A 15377-nucleotide genomic window follows, 5' to 3' on the forward strand; every position below is an offset into this window, starting at 1 on the left:
GCTGTATTTATACTGATGAATATATACGTGTAAAGGTACCATTAAGGAGACATGTTATCGTAATTTCTTCTCACGATGCGAGACATCGGTCATTAGTGAGACATTTTCATGTCTCCCTAATGTCACAGCCCCCTTTAGAGGCAAAATTGTACTGTCGCAATTAGATTATATTTGTTGCTTGTGGTCTAATTAGTAAACATACCGAAATTTGTGGAAAAAGAACAAGGGAATATTGGGTTAGGGCACATTTAAGTTTGACCAATTTTGTGCACAAGTCTATGGGGATGTCTCCCAAATGTCCAATCCAGGCTAATTATTATAACTGTTATCATATTCTGTAGAACAAAAGCTTAGAAATCAGTGATACGCAAGTGTGTGCTGTAAATTTTTTTATGTTAGGTTTTGCCTTTTCACCCCAAGCACCTTAGCTTGCTTTCGCTTTCACAATGTACTCGAAGAATGGGGAGATGTATGCATACATGTAGCTTTGTTTTATTGTAAAGTTAAATACACTTCATTCCTTTTTTTCTGAGTGAAACAAAAGCGGGGAAAAGCATAGTTGTTCAATGTCACTCTAAATTTGAAGACAAACAACCCACTTTGAAACCTTGTTTTACTAACCTTTTTGACATGCATACTTATGGCTGATACAATACATTTTACTTGTCTGTAAGATCACGAACCTTCACTCTTTGTTTGTGGGTGTGGACATTGATTCTAATCTTTCTTTCAATGTGGTCAAAATAAAAGTTTCACAGAATGAAAAACTTGACAAGTTCTTCACAAGTTTGCATGCACATTTAAACATTACATTTTTTTGGTCTCTTGCGCTCAGTACTGAAATTCAAGATTGTAAGATTACATGTCTAGAGGCATTGCTACTTGCTTTCACCAATGCATGCATGTTAGCACCAGTAAATACAACAAAACAGTCCCAACAGACGAGGAGGAGGGCAAAATCGGGGTAGAATTTCTCAACGCTTTGGTGTGATTATAGGGTATCCATTGCGCCCGATCTTTTGTTAGAAAAAAAAAATTGGGGCTGTTCAGGCCATTCTCTGACAAATCCATCACATAAATGTGGCTTGAGATAGCAATCTAAAAGCAACTGTAAAAAGAAAAGTGCAACCAACAAAGACATCGCAGTAATGGATGTTTTTACACTCGGGCCTTTTCTGCCAAGTCCTTGACACTGAGTTAAAAAAAAAAATGTGGTTTTCATTTCTGTTCCCTCTGTCGACAATCTGCATTTTTGCGTGTGCGGTCTGATTGAACGAGTCTAATGAAGTAAGATGTTCACATTGTGGTTGCGGCATGTCTGCATTGTGCATTAAGTGTTCGGCCGAACAAAATCTCCTTTGTCACCTATGTTTCTTATTTCTCAATCGTCTCACATCTCTCAAAAAAAGTCCATATTTGGTTAAAAAAAAATTCTGAATGCTGAAAAATCCAATAAGCTCCAGGGGCCAACATCATTGAATGTGTACATGTACGTGCGCAATTGTAGTTTTGCTTTCCTTCGATACTTGGGATCGTATTGCCACATAAGTGAGTCACCGATCTCTGAACTGCATCTTGCTATTTGAATTACGCACTCGGTAAATAGCCTGGGCAATTTAGCACGAGAATGAGACAGGCGATGGTTATAAAGTTACCCTGCTTTTAGGAGCAAAGTAGAGATGGTGGGAGCTTGTTATAAAGGTGGATCGGTCCCTTGGCTGAGAAATGAAACGAGGGGACAAAATTAATTTCGTTCATTTGCGGACAGAGCGATGCACCTTGAAAGTACCTTACACTTTCCGATAAATGCATCTAGGTCATTCCATAAATTTAGGGGCCAAAATGTGACATTTTTCCTGTCCCATGTTTCCTTGGTACTTTGTTATTTGCCATTCAAGTATCATTAACCCTAACCTTCCCAGATCCTCCAAAATCCTCTTTGCAAAATGGAGGATTTTGCAGGATTTAGGATTTATGGCAAAAGTGTGTGGCTGATTTCAGAGGATGCACTGTGTCATGGTCTTAGCCCGGACCTTGAGTTGTTTATGCTCAGCCGTGCATAAATTTAGGCATGTACATTGCGGAAATAAGAGTGCTCTACTACAGTAGAGAAAGGCGTCATTAAGAGTGCTCTACTACAGTAGAGAAAGGCGTCATATGCACGCATTTGAACACGTAGTTCATGAGAAACGAGGAAAGGTATACTGTGTTCCCCGAAATGAAAATCACTGTCCAGCTTCTATCAGTTAACAGTTTCACTATTAAGTGTGTCCTATTTATAGTTCAAGACGATATTCGTGTGGTGCTTTACAATCTGAAGGTGATTTGTTTCACTTTTACTGTTTCAAAGAATTATGTGAAATGGAACTCTTTTCACTTCACAGAAATTTGATTTTCATTTTAGTTGTGAGAAGTTTGATATTGTATGCAGTGGTTAAACAGTAATGAGATATTCGTGTGGTGCCTTACAATCTGAAGTTGATTTGTTTCACTTTTACTGCTTCAAAGAAACGTTAAATGAAACTCTACTTCACAGAAATTTGATTTTCATTTTAGTTGTGAGAAGTTTGATATGTATGCAGTGGTTAAGCAGTAATTAGCACAGCAAGAGGCACGCTTACAGCTAGTGTACCTCAGAGGAAAGATTTTCTTAAATTACTTTCCGTAACAATAGAAATCTCCATGCACATGTGACCGTCAGCACATCCATGCCATGAAATAGCACAACTTTTTTTGCTTACATGTACTGTTAAGCAGCATTGTGGAATTGGGTCCTGTATGTACATGTACAGTACATGTGCATAAGGCCAAAAAAAAAGTCTCTGGTTTCTGGTATGCTCGCCGTAGCCATGTGCGTCGGCAAAATGAAAAAGTTTTTTTTTCAATGAAAGATGATGTCTCAAAACTGCCAAACTCACTGGTTTGACTGGAATCCTGCTGCTGCACAATTTTAACGTGTTTTTAGATTGGGTTATGGTCGAGAATAAGCTTTATGTGGCCTCTCTGGACTCCCATATATTTGCACTAAGTTAGTCGGGCACTATTTGCAGTCATCAGCCGACATTTGAAGCAAACAAATCAGGTAAAAAAAAAAAGCCGCGTCGCCGCACCAATTTTTGGGCAAGCTCCATACCAGAAACCGGAGACTTTTTTTTGGGCCTAAAGTAAATTGTTCATGTAATTTACATGTACAAGTACAACTTCCATGCACATGTACATGTACAGTATGTATGTGTACTGTCAGTGATATTTTTTCCCCATCTAATCCGACCACAGCGACATGAACTATAGGCTACTACTAGTACTAGGGCAGAAAAAGAAATGTCAGGCCCTCAACATGCAGCTCAGTACCTGTACATGCCAATTCATGTAATGGAACATGTGCCTATTGATTTTTTTTCGCTGAGAACATCAAGTCCATGTTGGCTGGGACTGATCATCATGTCAGAGTCAACGTTAAGTAGGGGACTGTATAGACTCTCCTTGCAGGCCGTCGCGGCCTGTTCTTGCCTGTCTCGAGTGTTTCACAGAACGTGCCATATGTTCACTGTTTGTCCAGCGCTTTGCTTTCGATACTCTGACAAACAACTGTTTTATGCTTTTTGACTATGTTTGAGATAGAGTTTGACAAAAGTAATGTTACATGTGGGCTTATGCCCTCAGCAACAAGACCCAAATTTAATGAGGCAACTAAACGTGGCACACTTCGACGTTTCACTCGCTTTTCCTCATGCAGTGTTGCCACACCTCTTTATTGACAAACTTTAAATTCATTCAGTTAAATACCAGTACTGCTTCTTGTACCTGTATTATGCTTGCTGTTTAACTTTTGGAGACAATTTCAGTGTCATGAAATTTAGTCCGAAATTCAAAAACGGTGGCGTCCGCCGTCCGGAAATCGGGCGCAAAATCGGCTGAGTGTTCCCTTATATAATTTGCGCACTTGAACAGTTCTTGGCAAATCATAAGTTAACATTAAAGAATTTCTTTAATTTAAAGTTGACAAATTCTGTACATGAACATACATGTATACAATACAATACCAAAAATCATTGAATTGTAAATGTTTTTGAGACATGTTTTTTTTTCATTCAGATGACTTCAAATTTGTAATTGTACAGTATGAATACATACACTTTGAAAATGTACAGGTGCAGGCCTTTAATTGACTTGATTCACAATCACAATTTGAAGCCTTGTTTATAAATTTAATTCTCCTTTTGAGTTTAACTCAATCGAATACTCAGTCACTTCTCAGATACGTAGAGAGATGCATGTACCGGTACTATCCATTGTACATGTACCTGTACATGTTTGTATACAGTTGGGCATGTGTGCTGCTAAGCTCGTGCACATGTACATTGTACGTCTGCATTGGTCATTGTGTATACTGGTCTCGGCGATCAATGCAACATTTCAATTAATCAGGGCTGAAACTGTACATATGCGGTAGTCTACTGGGGCCGCCGGGGCAGACTGCCGGCCGGCGGTTTAATTAAATCACATCAGAATAGAAGAGAGAGAGAGAAAGAATGGTTTGGTTTGACGAAATCTCAAAGGAATAAAAAAATTGGGGTTCGGTGGGCTGGTAGCGAGATCAGCGATCAGTGGGTGTGTAGAAAGTAATTGGGTCAATGTCGGCCGAAGGGAAACGAAGAGGTAATGAACCGTACACATGTATCTGTGTAATTTCATTGTGTGTGTTCAGTAAGGCCTGCCCGTCTTCATCCTGTGTCATCAGAGGCATTCATTCAAGGGTGCTATAATCTAGTCCGAGGCTCGCTCTTTTATTGGAATTGAGGAATAGAGATGAAATTTTGCATCAGTGCTTTGCCAAAGAAGAGCAGGCTTCAACAATCAAAATTCCTGTTTCAACACCCAACATTTTGAGATTCAGATGGTGGTAGTAAATTTAGATAATTTATCGGCCTGTGGTACCAGTACATGTGTACAGCATACTGCATGCCTTAAGATAATATCCACTTCAATTTCTTTCAGCAAGCCATCTTTCACTCGACTCGGGACATACACTGACTCATCTTCAACCCCGAGCAACATTTACACTTCATTTCAGATGATATACAGTAATAAATCATCCTATTTAAAAAATAAAAGCAACAAAATAGACCAGATAGCAAGGTTGTTGTAAGTTTTTGTCTGTTTAAAAAAAAAGATATTTCTTGGTTTTTGTGTCTGTGGGGCAAACAAGTCTGACGCAAAAAGATAACGGAATTAGTTCTGCTGGGATGGGCCCAATGTGTTTGCGCATGCATGTGACATATGAGGTCCATGTTTGACACGACCTGACCTGCATGTATTTTGCGTTGTAGTGCACACTCAATATGCTTTGACCATCGAAGTTTGCAAGGAAAATATTGACAGAAAGGATAGGAGTGGGCTGAAATTAGTGCAGTGCATTAGTTTTTAGGATCATTGTCCCTGAAAGTTGTTTTGACAATAATAGTAACTCTTTTGTACATGTATTCAAAATATTTTTAAATATTAATATTTTGTGTGTTGAAGATATTCAGATTCAAGATAATCTCCCCTATTAATGGAAATAGGATTGTGATTTTTGTGAAGTTTTGTTAAAAAGAAATTGCGGCGCTTGACTCATTTGTACATGTACATGTTTGTGTACAGTGTACAGCATTGATTGCTCTTGATTGTTGCTTGAACTGCTTTTGAATCAATGTAAACTTGCATGTACGTTTGATTTTTGAGTTTTCTTTAACCCCACAAATTAAAAGACTATTAAAGTTGTGTAACATCACTTGGCCATATGAATGCTACCACACTGCTCAGTAGGCCTACTCACAGTGTGTCCAGATTTGTTTCGTGATCGCTGCCATATGTTTTCATCACCAACACCCACTGCGTAATAAGAACGCGCGACCGATAAACCCACTCAGCCGGACACAGGTTTTAATGAGACGGGAGAATCGAGCTGAGAAATCAGGGATGAGCCATGTGTGTGCTGGCGTGGGTGTACTGTGGAAGTGCGTCTTATTGTGTGCAGTTTTTATGTCCTGTCTAGTTGACTGGGATTCTGCTGTACATCTTGTGCACGTTGATTGCTTTAGGTTGGGGTAATGCCCCTTGTTGGGGGGGGGGGGGGTAGTGGTACCGTACTTGGTAGGGGTAGTGGTACTTGGTAGGGATGGGGGGCGGGGTAGGAGGATCGCATTGTTTTGGCGGGCCCATCATCACTTTGGTTGTTCACTTGATGAAAAATGTTAACTAATGCATTCAATCATACTGTAAACTTGTGTCAGGTGACACCATATAGGGGAGTCAGGTTGGCAGAGCCGTACTTTCCTCGCCTTCCACCGCTGTGTCCCCGGGTTCGAATCCCGCCTGGGTCAATATGTGGATTGGGTTTTCAGTCCCTACCTGATTCCGTGGGTTTTCCTCAGATTTATACTCTTCTTGGCTTTTCCTCCCACCTCAAACTGTAATTTCTTCACGTTGTCTTCTCTGTACTGGGACCCATGGGAGATCAGTGGATTCCACTGAATGGGCTACCCAGTTAAAATAAGAAATAAATAAATAAATAAATATTCCCTCAATTTCTGTGAGCACGTACATGTACTTGAAACTTTCAAGGGGTACCAAAGCCCCATGTACAGTGGCTTCTCCCTACCTTCCTTAATCCTACAAAATCCATCAACACCTGCAGGCGGATTTTTGGAGAGATCTTTGGAGGGTAAGGGTTAAAGATTAAGGCAATGTAGGTTTGCTATTGAAAATAAGAAAAAAATTCTGATGACTGTACACAAAAATTATCTCTGATAAAAGTATACACAGAATTTGATGCTGTAATGTAGGAATTATTTTGCTGAAAATTTCATTCCATTTTTTTTTTATTATACACACGTTTGCATCCTGACATCCTAAATCTATGACCTTTTACAATTGCCCAGTATAATTCCATCATTCAATTGTAAATCTTGATTGTATTATTGAGTCGCCTCTGTAATTAATCTTCAATTCGCATGCCTGCATGAACACTTGTGTGACATCCCATACAAAGAAATTCCATAAAAGGACCCCGAGCCATGTAATGACAATATACAATGATGCAATTTGTTGGCCTAAATTGAACCCCTAGTTGTACACCATTCTGACATATTTTGTAAACATAGCATTTCCTTTCAGATGGCAACGTAAACAAAGCTTGAATTTCAGCTGTGCTGAAAAAGGGGAATTAAAGTTTCTTCTTTCTCTCTGCACATTTTCTTTGTATGGATGAACTCGCTGGTATCACGATGGCATTCCTTTGTGTGGGCTCGCACATGGTCTAGAAATGTCAGAAATGATTGAATGTCGATTTGATGATAGCTTACATGCGCATGTATGAAATACTTACAAATATTTAGCTCTTAAATTGAAGTTATTATATTAAGTGCTTCCTTTTTGCTTATTTTTGTGTGCATACATACAGATTCCTTTGTGAACAGTCAAGAATGGACGCTAAGCAGAACAGTGCCAGAACTCAAATTGGTAAGTAGTACCGTTTAAAGTAAACGCGCTTAAAAAGAAAATAATGAATTTTGGTCTTTCACTCACCAAGTTGGCAAATGGATGTTTGCACCCATGTTTCCTTAACCCTACACTGTAACTCCCTGGGCATTTTGCTAGGATAGAACCCCAGTCTTGCAAAATCCTCCAACTGCCTCCATGTAGAAATAGCATACAGCCTCAATCCTCCAAAATCCTCTGTTATTTCTTGAATGTGGTCCCAATCCTGCAAAATCCTCCAGTAATCACTTTCAATACATGTATGTTGAGGCAGAGCCGGTTACACGTACATGTACATACTGGAGCAGTGCAGAGGATTTCAAGTGTAATCTAGGCCTAAATTTTAGGATGCACGGCTGAGCATAAACAACACAAGGTCCGGCCCAAGACCTTGACACAGTGCTTCCTCCAAAATCAGCCCCACATTTTAACCATATAGCCTCAATCCTGCTGAATTATCAGGCAAAAACAGTGTACCATCCAAATGTGCTTTCATTTGTCTTGTTTGCGCAAGGGCCCCACAACTTACTACCCTGTCATTAATTACCTACCGGCACTGTCCTTCCAGAAAGCCTCCCTTAATAAGGGCTCATTAACAAGGGCTCATTAATGCTGCTTGGTATATTACATGCTGCTACACTGGACAGTGGTCAAGAAATTGGGGGGGGGGGGGGTAAACAGTCGGAAGTAACGGCACGTCCTCACTCTGTCCAAGGTTGCTAGTGAGTCATTGAAGATAGTCGTCATGGTAACTGGAGATGAGTCCGAGTACAGTTTGAATTGCATTTGCCGAAGCAGTGTCTGACATTGTATCTTTCAGAGAATATGGGATGAAACGACTTTTGTTTCTTTGTCAAATTTCCTGTTGGATTAATCAATCAAGACGGGGTGTAATTTACAAAATGAGTTTTTCAGAAGTCTGTATCTTTGTCAGGGTACAGGTACATGTTGTCATATTAAAATCATTTTTTTTCTTTGATGAAATAATGTGAAAAACAGAGAAAGGAGATGGACAAAACAAAATAAACAAACAGAAATATTGGTCCTTTTGAGTGTTTTATGTACATTCACATAGCCTTAAGAAATTCAGATGATTTTCCTGTAACATGATGTATTGTTGCCAAGTAGTCAGACAGTATACCCTTTATATTTTAGACGCCTTTTCCTTCATTACTCTATGCAGACCTTATCAAAATGGAGGACACTACATCAGTTCCATCATCCTTATTTGTGGGGTGCTGTGGTCCAATGGTTACGGTGTTCGACTCGTGTGCCGTGGTACATGGGTTCGAATCCTGACCGTGGGAACATGGTGCTTGTGCTCTTGAGCAAGGCACTTTACCATTCTTGCTTCGTCCTTCGGATGGGACGTAAAGCCGTAGGTCCCGTGTGTTGTGTAATGCACGCAGGGGTGTGAAATCTCAGCTTTAAAGCTGATTTCAGCTTTTTTTTGGTTTTGGATTTCAGCTTTTTTCAGCTTTTTCCCTCACTTGCTGTGTACAAAAGTATAGGAGATATCTAAAGTTCAGCATTTTTACACCTTTTTCCAGCTGTTTTCAGCTATTTTTATCAGTGGTCACTTACACCTCTGGCACGTTAAAGAACCCAGCAACACTTATCGCTAAGACAAGGGGTTTGCCCCGGTGTTTCTGGCAGTGGCTGCAATATGCGCCGCAGTACCTTGTAAACCATTATAAGGTACTACATAATGAGTCTCATATTTTCTCATAAACTTTATTAATACCTTTCTTTAATAATAGACATAATTTCCAGCGCCTTGAGTACCTAATTGTTGGTAGATACGTGCGCTATATAAGACTCCGATATTATTATTATTATTATTTCTGTTTCACCTCTTTTGCAGGGTGTCGTGGGCAGCCTAACCAGTGGGAAATCGGCGCTGGTCCACAGATACCTGACGGGATCCTACATGCAGGAAGAATCCCCAGAAGGTAGGAATTGTGCGGCTATGGCTGGCTGTAATACAGGAATCACATGTCAATCACATGTCAGTCACATGTCAGTCACATGCCAATCACATTGTGCGGCTATGGTTGGCTGTAATACAGGTGTCTATGGGAAGTGGCCTCAGCCGCTTCCATAGACACATGTGTTATTGCAAGCCGTAGCCGAGAAAAACATGTGAAGGATGCAGCCTACGTTTCTCTCAAAACTCTGTATCATTCAAAGAGAGAGGGGATACAATAATTTAAGAAATTCATTAAACAAATTGCAACTTCTGTTATTCGGGAAATGGAAATTTTTAAACCTGAGGGATGCATGGCACCTGGGGTACATTTTTTTTACAGCTTTAACAGTTGATGCGCTGGTCCAATGAAATTATGGGCTCCGTGCACAAGTACCCCTTCAACGGCCAGAAAAGGAGAGTTGGGCGAGACCTAGACTGGTTCCCGGTCCATCCACTGCGTATTTCGAATGATCCAAAGTTATTGGGGGCGGGGATTAGTCTGGCGCTGGAGACCATCGCAAGTAAAATTCGAACGTATTCGCGCGCCGCCGTCGCCTGGCGCTTACGCGCGAAGACACTATTGCTTAGCTTGGTGCACATTCAGGATAAACAAGTCGTGCGTACTTCGCGCGCGAACCAATACAGTACGCACACGCGGTGTCCCGTCCAAGGCACAGACACATAAACGCAAGGGGCTCTCAAAAGTGGTCAAAACGCGCCCTCTTTTGTTGGTGCATGGAGCCCAATACTATTTGAGACTTGCTGTAATAACAAAATGTCACCCCCACTCCCTCTGCCCCTCCCCCCCTCCCAAAAAAAAATGTGTCTTTTTATTACGGCAGAATTTTCAGTACTTCCCAAGATCCTGCAAGAAGCAGAAACAAATTCACAGGTTTTTGTTGTTGTTGAGGGACTTGAACCTACAACTTCCAGTTTACTGGTGTAGATACTGTAACCACTTGACTGTCACCTAATAAGCGTAGTTGCTTGTCCAAAAAAGATTTAGGAAAAACAATTGATTACATTCACTTCTGAACAGGTACCCTTGAAAGGAATACTGATGTTTTCTCTCTTGTTTTACTCCAATAATAGGAGGCCGTTTCAAGAAGGAGATTGTCGTGGATGACCGGAGTTACCTCCTCCTCATCCGGGATGAAGGCGGCCCTCCCGAGCTCCAGTTCTGCTCCTGGGTGGATGCCGTCATTCTGGTCTTCAGCGTGGAAGACGAAATGAGCTTCCAGCTCCTGTACAACTTCTACGCCAAGATTGCCCACTACAGAAACACGGCAGATCTGCCCATGATACTGGTCGGCACGCAAGGTAGGAATCACATGGCAATCACATGCCAGTCACATGCCAATCACATGTCAATCACATGTCAAATCACAAGTGGGTCATGGTTAGTGCATTTGTCATAGTTTATTTGTATAGCCTGTCACTTGACTTGAGACTGGAAGACTTTTGATTGACTTGTGGACGCCTGACTACAAAATCTGGTCAGTAAGGATTAGAATAGACGTTATTCTTGAGTCAGCCATACTGAGTTGAAAGTGAAAGTGAGGTAAACTCTTCATTTTTGGAACTTGCAAGTAGAAATGAAAGCAAAGTTCATTACAAATTAATACCAGTCTGCTTTGATGAAGAACTTAACATTTGTGATTAAACACGTACCCTAATGTTTAAGCCACATTGAAAAAGAAAGAAAGAAAGTGAGGCTTGCAACGCACTTCAGTCATAAAATAGTCTGGCACCATCCCATTCAACAGTTTACAATTTGTAACTTCGACGCAGGGAACACGATCAAATATGGCTTCCTATTGAATAAGATTTATTCAGGACAATTCATCTGAAATCTAAATATGACGTTTCCCAACAGTTACGTTTGGTTATTTGCAGGAACATGGTTCTAAAAATGGAGACACAGTTTTGCAGAAACCTGGTTCATAAAAGTGCCTTGACAATGAAGAAAAAAATCTCCATTTTTTAAAGGGATAGAATCTAGAGGTGAAATGCATTTTCCCAGCTACTTGGCATCCACACAGGATGCAACTTCACACTTCATCGATTTCGCTTTTGGTACTTGCGTGTTTACTTTCTTAGAGTTTAGGCACTCTCCTGAAGACGGTCAGAGCATACTGACCGGAACGTCGAGTTTATACCTCTGGTTCTTTTCAGAACCATTCTCTTAGTTGAGAAATTATTCGCACATGGTGTTTCCGCAAATCTTTCATTATTTAGTATCTCCACCATGCAAAGCCTCAAATCTTACTCATTTTCCTTCGCAATGAAATAACTTCTATTTTGAAAATTTGTACTGCTAATCTGGACTTGCAATTTATTAATATTCTTGGCATTTTGTGACATTGCTTGATTGGCAACCAGAACTATGTTGCCTGGATTGGTTTTAGGTCGTTCTCAGCAGTTCAGCAATAGTGCATTTGAAGCCCTTCTTAATAATCTTCGCCGTCTTGTGTAAGGGAAAACTCTAACATATGTTGCTTGGCATGAACACTGCTGTCCAGGCGTGGCAAAGCCTCGGATGTTTTTTACAAAATTAATTACCAGGATTGATTTAAGAAAAAGATTGATGAAGACAAAACATTAGAGCCTCTTAGAGCTTTTAGTGCGCTTGATAAATTTCTCTTTGGGTCCTCTCAGGGGGTGATTAATCTTCGGAAGATGGACCTTTGCCCTACGTTCCTTTCCCAACCTCCCACTAACTCGATAAAAACCAAAGAGGAAGTATTTGCTGTGATGCTAGGAGCCCTGCCCACAGATGGTTAATCAGTACTGGATGTGGGTGGCTATCCAGTCCACAGTGGTCTTCCCAAGTCAGATGGATTCTAGAAGCAAACACCAAATTTTGTGGCATTTGATTCTGCCATCCAGACAAACATCTCTGAGAAAAGGCAATATTTTTACATTAAAAAAAAGGAGGATTCTGAAGTATTGAGGATGAATGCAACATACAATTTTGGAGGATTGCAGAGGATCGAGGGCACTTGGACATTCAGTATCGGTTGATTTTGGACGATTGAGGATGAATGGTGTTTGAAGAAGAGGAGATTTTGGAAGATTGAGGCTGAATGTGTTTTGAGAGGCAGGGCTTGTTGGAGGATTTTGAAGGATTGAGGCAGTGGGTATCCTTCATTTGAACAAACGCACAATTTTGGTATATTGAGGAGGTTTCCTAGCAAAAAGGGCCCAGGTGTTTAGGGTTAACAATCATGAATCTGGGGTTATTGACATAAGATTACATGTGATAATCCCACAATTTTTATTTTCACTTTGAAGTAAGATCGCTAAATTGCTTTAAAAAAAAGTGTTATTTTGACAGTACCAGTATGTACACAGAAAATTGCATTTTCACAGCACCTCTTTGTGCTAAAGAAAATGGCAGTTGCATGAAATCTGTCCATCCCATATAGAGCTATATTAAATTACTAGAGCGCTAACTCTTCATTCTTGCGCACGGAGAAGCTTTGAAGCCGTTCTGGGCGCAGCCATTTTTTTAATTTATGTGCGTGTTTGTAGAACACAATCAAAATAGATAGATTGAATTTTAAAAGTGTACGCTAAGTATAAGTAAAAGTAGAACGCAAACAACTTAAGTGCGTCATGACGGTTAAAAAAACTTCACGGCAAAAAACATCTGCAGTGGAGGGATGCGCACACTTTGCGCTGTTTGCGTAGAGCATAATGACATGGTCATTTGCTGATAGTGCGTTTCGGTTTTGGGCGTATCGGCTTCGATGACGCACTGGTATGGAAGACAAACGTAGATATGCAAATAGACATACAAAAGACGTACACAATTTCTAGTTCTCCATAGGTTTGTGTACAAACATGGATGCGCCCATCAGGCATCTCTTTGTACATCAAGTTAGCGCTCTAGTAATTTAATATAACTCTATGGTCCATCCTCTCGTCATTTTGATGCTCCATCTGAGAACCAATTTCCTTGGATGTGACTCGGAGGACAGACGATCTACAGTGACAAAGTGCCAAAGTGCGGGATGGTTTTTTTCATATTTTATTGTTGGAAGTCCTCAGACTGTCTCCGCATAAGAAAAGAACGGAGGCAGACGAGACGGCAACGTTGCTTGTAGCACTTGGAGTACGTCACGGCTCTAGTCCTTGAGATGTAGGGGTTAGCGGTGAAAGGTATTGCGGATGATGAATCATAGGCAACTGAAGATATGTGAAGAGCGCTCACCACAAAATAAGTCTTGTCCTTGCCCACTCGAACTGACGGTTATGGACATGCCTTACGAATATGATGAGGCCTTTTGCTATTCCTACTGATAGTAAAAACAGCTTTGAAATGTGGACATTGCTGATGAGAAATCCCATTGTAGGCAATCAGCCTCCGTCCGATCATGTGTAAACATTTTGAAATAATCCAAAACAATCCCAATTTTTAAATCCAAATTCAGTGCAACCTTTTTTTTAAGGTTTCAGATTTTTGAATGGGAGGTTTGCAGTAACACCATTTGAATGATATCTCTTTTAGTGAGTTGTGTGGTTGTGAGAAGAACCAGTTGGTTTAACTCGACGTTTCAAACAGTATGCTCTGTTCGTCACCAGGAGACTGATGACAAACATCATGCAAACCGTTAAGTCTCATTTTCAGATTTTTATGCTTCAGAACGAAAATGTTATATGCTTTAGTTTTAGTTGTAACTTTAATTGGGGGATGGGTTAAAAACTAAGACACTTCTACATTTGACTGTACATTCAAAGTTGGAAAGTATGGAAATTCTGAATTCACTTTGTCGAACCGAGGCATTGATGGAACGTGTACACGTACACCAAAGTAATTACGTATACCAAAGTAATTACGCACCGGCCCCAAGGTAATCCAACAGTTCCTTCAGTACATCATCAGTCAAAACAAATGTGCCTGGCGTGGTCACAACTTTCCCTCAGTCAGGCATTACTCCAATTTGGGAAAAATCTGAAGTAACGACATTGAAATTGCTGCGTTGAGATCCGGTGGAATACGAGGCATAGCGTCTACGCCCAAGTTACCCTGTGTTGCTCCGTAGTACGGATGACCGACTCCTGGTAAAAGGTCAAGTCAGATAGGCACAGGTGATTAATGATGTACTCCACTCATTACCGATTGCTTCCCTCAGCACTGCCATTGGACGCAGCCTCATTTGGCGCTGTGATGTGGACATTTAGGCATCCCAGAGGTGGGAAACGGAAGGCAAGGAGTTGACTTGGATTCGGTCAAGACAGATTTTTAAAAAGGGAATGCAGCTTCCGCCCCCCCCCCCTCTTTTTGGGGATGTGCTTTTTGCAAGTGACACTCATAAAGACATAGTCATTTAAACATTTTTGAATTTTGTTTTCAATTTATGAAATTCCTTGTTACAATTATTATCATAAGGATGTATGGATATGGATGTTATTATTATATTATAACAATAACATCCATACACGACATGTACATCTGTGATTATTTCTGTTCTGTTTTTATTGCCGTTCCCAATAAAAAATGGCCTTGGATTCTATAGAAACAACGTTAAAACAAACTTTGAAATTGGTAAATTATTTCCAGATTCACAGATTTTATTTTCCCAGAGATCTTTCTCCAATAACCCATTCTGTGCCCACCCATTCTCAAATTTGTATCCTTGTAGAGACATCGCTTCGTTCTCTTGTACAAAATCGTGAGAGGGTCGAAAGCTGTTTTCAAAATGCTCCCATTTTAACCAGAATTACTTTCCTGGGTTAAAATTCCGACCAAATATCTATTACATAAAATACTTAAATTTGCGATGGATAAGTATACCTTGGAAATTCCTAGTTTTTGAGAAAAATCCATATATCTATTTCATGAAATCATTGTGGAGACCTATTCACCCTTGTGGAGAACCTT

At 40.3% G+C, this 15377-nt stretch overlaps 1 protein-coding gene across 1 annotated transcript in view; it reads left to right on the plus strand.

Annotated features, from left to right (window-relative positions):
* LOC119720404 (arf-GAP with GTPase, ANK repeat and PH domain-containing protein 1-like) overlaps window positions 1-15377 on the plus strand; it is a 41055-nt gene that overhangs the window by 8062 nt on the left and 17616 nt on the right. Inside the window, exons 2-4 of the mRNA XM_038190068.1 lie at window positions 7445-7503; window positions 9386-9473; window positions 10583-10810. Coding sequence (XP_038045996.1) covers window positions 7445-7503; window positions 9386-9473; window positions 10583-10810 — 375 coding nt within the window. The remainder of the gene's footprint in view (window positions 1-7444; window positions 7504-9385; window positions 9474-10582; window positions 10811-15377) is intronic.

Source organism: Patiria miniata, unplaced genomic scaffold (genome assembly GCF_015706575.1).
Source record: "Patiria miniata isolate m_02_andy unplaced genomic scaffold, ASM1570657v1 HiC_scaffold_9, whole genome shotgun sequence".
In the NCBI taxonomy this organism is placed as follows: domain Eukaryota; kingdom Metazoa; phylum Echinodermata; class Asteroidea; order Valvatida; family Asterinidae; genus Patiria; species Patiria miniata.